Raw genomic sequence first — 7783 nt, forward strand, 5'->3', positions numbered from 1 at the left:
CCTGCCTCTGATCAGGACGGTCAGGATTTCCTAGACAGCTCTACTTACTGCTACATTTTAAAACTTCAGCTTATAGGAGACACACACACACACACACACACACACACACAGCTGATGGTGGAAGGGAGCTTAGACGTGGTCCAGCTTCTTCTGATGGGTGAAACTCCTGTCTCTGATCCCCAGCCTAACATCCAGCTTCTCCTTGAACTCACGGTTCACTCTCCAGTTGAGGACAGGGGAACTTCTAGAAAGTTCTTACTTCCAATGAACAGCAGTCAGCCTTCCTGTAACTGCCACCCATTGATTCATCCTCTGAGCTAAACATAACAGACAGCCCCTTTACGGTGGTGCGCCATCCTTCCCACATTTGAGTTCAGCTCGCATGGCTCCCCAAGGCATCTTTCCTCCAGGTTATTTATCCCCAGTCCCTTCCAAAGTCCCTTGGGTCATGCAGTTTCCAGCCAAGACTTTGCAGGTTATCTCCATGCCTGTAACTATACACACTTCTCTTGAATCAGTCTCATGAGGTCAGGATGGGAGAGAGTTCTCACCACTCTCATTCTGGAAACTTTCCCCAGAAAACTTTTGGCAGCCACATCTCATGTAGATTTGTAAGATACGTGCTGTTGGCTAAAATTCTTGAACCTTTGTCACACACAGACACACATGCTGCCATTGTCATCCTGTACTAACAAAGCTGATTTGTTTAACCTGAGAGCAAGACTTTACATTTTATGCTGTTAAATTTCATCATTCCAGCCTGTTGGACTATTTGAGGACCTTTACTGACATCCAGTGTATCAGTTACCTTCACGTCATTCACACATTTGATACACCTCATTTATTTCTATGCTGAAGTCAGTGTAAAAAAATCCCAGCCATGTCTTTAGACCTCCAGATGACATGGATCCACTTGAGAGCAGTCTGTGGACAAAACTGTTTGCCTGCATGGCGCTGAATCCAGCACCTGAAATAGCATCCACCTCTTGCTTCTCCATTCTGTTCAAAGTCCATCCTGAGACATTTGTCAAGTGCCATACGGAAAACCCAGAGACTGTAGCATTCCTTTGCTTTGGCATTTTAATAACCAGCCAGAAAGGTAACCTGTAACACGTTTTTGTTGAACCCATGCAGGCTTCAATGGATCATTCTTTCTCTATTCGTGGTCCAGGAGCAGGGAGGAAGCAGTTGATAAGATTGTTTTTAGTGGTCACAAATATCTCAGCTCCCCTGTTGTGGCTATGTGTTAAAGCAACTTCTAAGACAAATTTATGCCAAGCATGTCCCAAAGTTTTAGATCATACTTGCTATAAGGGCAGCAGTTCCTGAAAAAGCCAGCTGAAATATTTGCCTCTTGGTAGAGGATTTATAGGGGGGACGGGGGTGGTACAGCTTAAAGATGATTAAGCTGGTCAGTCACCTAGGTTAGTAACCTTAATTCCTCAGACAGATTCTTAATCTTATTAAGATCAGAAAATTGCTCAACCCTTTTATCAGGCATGCTCATTACTTCCTAGAAAGGACTGCTAATCATATCAGACCCAAATTCTGCCCCAGTCCAGGTATGGTTCCTCTCTTCACTCCTGACTGATATGTGCTCAGGGAACATTTTAATATTAATCTAATATGTACACATAAGTCAAATGTTATTCTCCATAGGAAACCATTCAGTGCTCTTGGTTTGATTTCAATAAAGGATATATGTCCAAATACAATAATAAAATTTTCAAAAAGTTAAAAACATGACTCTGGTACAAATATAGAATGAATGTGTGTCAGAGGTTTTATTTAATTCATTAATTAATGAGGGATCCAATAAGACGGTAAGCTGGTTCAAAGGAGAATTTAAGGAATGGAAATGTGTGTGTCAATCAAATGAATACTGAAATGAATTTGATAATAGATACAAAAATGGTTAATGTCCTGTGGAGCAATAAAATTGTAATCGTTGGGTAATTAAATAATCTTCAGTGAGCCTGTTACACAGTACCCCAGTATAATTTTGAAGGGGCATACATTCATTTTTTTGCTTGATTTTAATTTTTCTTTACACATTCATTGCTGAGAGTACATTGGTATAACCTTTCTGGGAAGCTACTTGGCAATGTGTGTTAAAAACTTAAACTTTTTCATTCCCTTTGTCCTGTAGTACCCTTTATAAGACTTTATTCTGAAGAAATAATCAGAGTCAATCAAAGATATGGGTACAAAACTCATTCAGTAAATGTTTTGAGCACCCTGAATGCAGATGGTCACCACAGTGTTCTTTATATTACAAAAAACTGGGAATAATTCAGATGTACAATAGAGGATAAAGTAGGGTGCCTCCTCTTAAATATAATACAGTCAACACAAATGATACTGTTGAAGGTTCTTGTCCTATGTAGTGAGAAAAGTCAAGATGCAAAAACATGTATTTATTATCTCAATTAAACATAAATACACAAAGAATAAAAAATAACCAAAATATTAATAATAAATATCTGTTTTAAAGGATCATGACTTCTTATCTCCTTTATATTTTGTTTTCCAAATTTTACAAATAAAAATTTTGCAGTATATTCCAGAAAGAAATGGCTCAAACCACCTGCTATTTTAGATTTTTCATGCCTTCTCTGCCTTCCTGTTTCACCTGCCACATCAGGGTCAATGTTCCAGGCTTGACATTTTAAGCCACGTAAGTGGAGAGCAACAGAAGAATGAGGCTCTGGCGCAGAGAGCTGAGGGCTGCCCCGTTTCTTTGGATTTCCTTAGGTTGCTGCAGACATCACAGGGAGCCCAGGAGGTGGAAACAGGCCTCTAGGGTCAGAGTTCTGAAAAGAACTTCCTGATTCCCAGTTTGGAAAATGCAATTCAGAGGGAGTCCTTGTTTCTATACTGAAATCAACACACTTAATTTATCAACTAGCCCAGTGGGTCCCAACCTTGGTTGTGCACCTGGGCACCTTTAAAGAAACACTGTTGCCAGGACCTCACTCACAATCAATTGAATCAGACTTTTATATGAGCAGTGAGGCCCCAGCATCAGTATTTTTTTTTCAGATGTTCCCCACCTGATTGTGATGCAAAATGAAGAATGAGAACCACTGGACTGGAGGAGATGGCACCTCTGTTCATGGACCCAGTATTCAAGGCCCTTTTTAACCCACCTCATCTCCCATTGCACCACTAAGAACTCCAAACTTCTAACCGTTCACCTGACAAACTCCTGCTCCCTTCAACCAAGCTCACACACCCTCTCCTTCCCTAACATGTCCTCAGGCAGTTAGTGGGTGCTACAAGAGGACTTTGTCTTTGCTCCCTCAGAATTAGGCCAAGTGAAACATCTTCTCTGAGACTAAGATCCCTGATAAGAGTCCAGCCATTGTCTTTGTACCTCTGGCTCCTAATAAAGAGTAACTGCTCAATGGCTGTCAAATGAATTTAGGAAGAATGAACAAGTGAATGGAGTGGTATTTCCTATTATCTAATAACAGACTATACTTTGATGTTTTTGACTTACAGCGTGTACAGATTATAGTGTTTCCAGAAGATGGCATTCATGGATTCAACTTTACAAGAACATCCATTTACCCCTTTTTGGACTTCATGCCATCTCCCCAGTTGGTGAGGTGGAACCCATGCCTCGAGCCCCATCGTTTCAATGACACAGAGGTGCGTGAGGATTCCAGCTTTCCTCAGTGGACAGAGGGCATGTGGAGATGAATCAAGCCAGGGACCAAAAGCCAAGACTGAAAGGAGAAAATAGGATCCTAAAAATTAAACCCAAACTCCCCAAACTGCATGTGCCACACATTCATTCAGTTAAGGAATATCGGGTATTACATAAGGCACTTATTCATCTATGGACCTTTATGTTTATTAATTATACAAGAAAAACGTGAATATATACTTACAAAACAAACCACACACAAGGAAAAAAGTAGAAGCCTGCTGTCTTAGTTTCCTAGCTGCTACACAATTTCTATACAATCATATATTTTCAGTAGTGGTTGCCTTTTTCTTACTAACTTATAATAGCTATTTATATTTCATGGAAACAATACAGGAGCTTCTTCATTAAAAAATATGAGGCGAAAGTCAGGATTTTTAAAAATCCATTTATTTATACCTCTTTTTCTGTAGGTCCTCCAGCGCCTGAGTTGTATGGCTATCAAGGGAGAGATGTTCCTGGTGGCCAATCTCGGGACAAAGCAGCCTTGTTACAGCAGTGACCCAGGGTGCCCTAACGATGGGAGGTACCAGTTTAATACCAATGTCGTGTTCAGTGATAATGGAACCCTTGTTGACCGCTACCGCAAGCACAACCTCTACTTTGAGGCAGCTTTTGATACCCCTCTCAAAGTGGATCACATCATCTTCGATACCCCCTTTGCTGGCAAGTTTGGCGTCTTCACTTGCTTTGACATATTGTTCTTTGACCCTACCATCAGACTCATCAGAGACTCTGAAGTGAAGCACGTGGTGTTTCCAGCTGCCTGGATGAACCAGCTCCCGCTCTTGGCAGCTATTCAGATTCAACAAGCTTTTGCTGTTGCCTTTGGCATCAATGTGCTGGCAGCCAACATCCACCACTCATCTCTGGGGATGACAGGGAGTGGCATACACACCCCTTTGAAGTCCTTTTGGTACCATGATATGGAAAACCCCCAAGGACACCTCATAATTGCCCAGATAGCCAAAAATCCAATAGGTCTCATTGCTACAGAGAATGCAACAGGTAGAATTGATCCATCCCATAGTAAGTTTTTAAAAATCTTGGCAGGTGATCCATACTGTGAGAAGGATGCTCAGGAAGTCCATTGTGAAGAAGCCACCAAATGGAACATGGACACACTTCCCACATTTTACTCTGAGATGATGTATGACAATTTCACCCTGGTCCCTATATGGGGAAAGGAAGGCTTTCTCCACGTGTGTGCAAAAGACCTCTGCTGTTATTTACTTTACCAGAGGCCTGAACTGTCCAAAGAGCTCTATGCCCTGGGTGTCTTTGATGGCCTTCACACGGTGCATGGCACTTACTACATTCAAGTTTGTGCCCTGGTCAAGTGTGGGGGTCTTGGCTTTGACACCTGTGGGCAAGAGATCTCAGAGGCCACAGGAATATTTGACTTTCATCTGTGGGGGAACTTCAGTACTTCCTACATCTTTCCTTTGCTCCTAACTTCTGGGATGACCCTGGAAGTCCCCGGGCAGCTCGGCTGGGAGAATGACCACTATTTCCTGAGGAAAAGTGGACTGTCCTCTGGCCTAGTGACCGCAGCTCTCTATGGGCGGCTGTATGAGAGGGATTAGGGAAGTGTGGGGCTTGTGGAGCAGACTGAGCCTTGACTTCCACAGGCCAGAGATCACGAAGGCTGGGAACACCTCTGCCCAAAAGGCAGTGCCCATTTCTGGGGCACCAGATCCCACCCTGGGAACTAAGGGAAGAAGTAGGAGAGACAGATTCTCTCCATGTCTCTTCCTCTTAAACATGAATTACTGAGACATTTTCTGGCATTTTCTACTCATGTTTTTCTTTTTCAAGCCACATCTTCCTCCAGCATCTCTCTCAGTACAGATTGATTTTAAGAGCTAGAACAAAAATAAATGCCGATTTATATATTACACATCCACAATGATTTTTCTTTCTTGTTTTTCTTGTGGTTGATCAAGTGACACCCAGAAAGTGTAAGTATTTCACAAGCCTTAAACATTCTCTAAGGTAAGAAGCAAACCTCAAAGCTAAAGTTTTATTAGAAATGGCTGCAAGGTCAACTAGAACTCTGTCCTGATGAAATGGCAACACCAGAGCCCCCAGCAACATCAGAAATGTGAACCTTGAAGCTGCTTTTAAATATAAAAGAGAAAATTTTCTAACATCTGCCTTTCTGTCAGTAAATGGAATATGTAGGCAGGACTTGTAATCACTGGAAAGAGAGTGCAGTGCCCCAGGGCGGGGGGTGGGGGTGGGGTGGTGTCTGGGATAAAAGTGTTGAAGCGAGACGGGCAGCAATGGGCAGGTATGAGTAACAGAATTCTGAACAGAGCATTTCAGACATCATTCCCAGCACTTAATCTTATTAAGACTAACTTGTATGTGACATTTTCCTTCTCTCTTGTGGCTTTCAGAATTCTCTCTTTATATTTGGCATTCAACAGTTTGATTGTAACATGGTACAGCCTTGGTTAATTTGGGTTTATCCTGTTTGGAGTTCGTTGTGCATCTTGGATGTGCATATTCATCATGTCGTTCTTTAAACCTGGGATGTTTTTGGCTGTTTCTTTGAATATTTTCTCTAACCCTTTCTCTTTTTTTTTCTCCTGGGATGCCTACAGTGCATATTTTGGTATGCTTGATGTGTTCAACAGGTTTCTCAGGCTCTGTCATTTTTCTTCATTCTTTCTGCTCTTCAGACTGAATGATTTCAATTGTCTCATCCTCAGGTGCTCTGATTCTTTCTTCTGCCAGTTCCAATCTGCTGTTGAACCCCTCGGAATTTTTAAATATCTCTTACTGTGGTCTTCAGCTCTGTTTGGTTCCTTTTCATAATTTCCATCTCACTATTGAGATTCTCTTTGTTCATCCATTGTTTTCCTAATTTCCTTTAGTTCTTTGCCCATGTTTTCCTTTAGCTCTTTGAGCATATTTAGGACCATTTAAATAAAATCTTCGTTTGGTGTGTCCCATGTCTGGACCCCCTCATTGACAGTTTCTAATGCTTTGCATGTATCCAGCTAGTGTTATGACATAACTTTCCTTGAATGCCAGGGGCTAAGAGCTTAGAGAAAAAAAAAAAAAAAGAAACCCCACCACCGCCACACCTTTCCCAGTCTTTGCAGATTGACCTGTGTGAGTGTGCTGCTTCAGAGCTTATCCTCCTAATGAGTTCAGAGAATGGCTCCAGGCCAAAGTATAGGGGCCTCCCTGATCCTTTCTGCACATGTATCTTATTTTGGGCACTCGTTTGTGGCCCAAGGAATTTCAACATTTACATGGTTCCAAATGTCCCCTCTTCCCTAAGAAAGTTTCCTCACAGTTCTGTGCACTGCGTTGTGTGTCTGACAGCCAGCAATCCCTTGCCCCAGGCGGCATGCCTTGACTCCTTTCCCGCAGCATTACTGTAGGAGAGCTCAGTGAGCCGCCTTCTAGACCCAAGGCAAGTTCTAGGATAGCGATAGCAAGCCCCTCGGGCCACCCCCAGACAGACTGTGCCAGATGTACATGCTCCCAATATAGGTAGAATGTTTATTCTGCTCCCTCCAGAATCAGGACCAGGGGTTCACACTTAGAGTGCAGCTCCATGCTGAGCTGGTGAGGGTGGTGCCATGAGTTCATACTGCTTTTAAGTAGCTGTTTTCTTGATTTGTCACTTGCCCTGTTACACAGTCCTTTAACTGTCTCCTGGTGCTTTGAGAAAGAGGTTTCTGCCAGTTCTTGCTGGTTGTTCAAAGCTTCTGTCAGAGGACAGAGCCCTGAAACATTTACTCTGCCATTCGGATTAGGGCAGGGCCCTATTTTTTTTTTTTTTTTTTTTTCAAGTTCTGGGAATTATTTAAAAAATTAACATTAATTTATTAATTTAATCCTACAACAACCCTGTGAGGTATTTTTTTTTTTATTTTTAAACAGTTTTAGTCACATACCATATGTTTTCCTTCTAAGTAAGCAAAGGTTCCCAGTATAATCACATAGTTATGCATTCACCACCACAATCTATTATGAGAACATCTCCATTTCTTCCACAAAGAGGAAGAGGAGGAAAAGAAGAAAAAAAGGGAAAAAATGACTACTAAAAAA

The 7783-nt window shown here is 41.9% G+C and overlaps 1 protein-coding gene across 7 annotated transcripts in view; it reads left to right on the forward strand.

The window, feature by feature from the left end:
* Window positions 1-5614, forward strand: part of BTD (biotinidase) — a 49440-nt gene extending 43826 nt beyond the window's left edge. For all 7 annotated transcript variants that reach the window (XM_037845293.1, XM_037845286.1, XM_037845328.1 and 4 more), the window contains 2 exons: window positions 3505-3654; window positions 4126-5614. In XM_037845293.1, the coding sequence (XP_037701221.1) occupies window positions 3505-3654; window positions 4126-5298 (1323 nt within the window). In that variant the 3' untranslated portion in view covers window positions 5299-5614. The remainder of the gene's footprint in view (window positions 1-3504; window positions 3655-4125) is intronic.
* Window positions 5615-7783: the final 2169 nt, after the last annotated feature.

This window comes from Choloepus didactylus, chromosome 1 (genome assembly GCF_015220235.1).
Source record: "Choloepus didactylus isolate mChoDid1 chromosome 1, mChoDid1.pri, whole genome shotgun sequence".
Taxonomy (NCBI): Eukaryota; Metazoa; Chordata; class Mammalia; order Pilosa; family Megalonychidae; genus Choloepus; species Choloepus didactylus.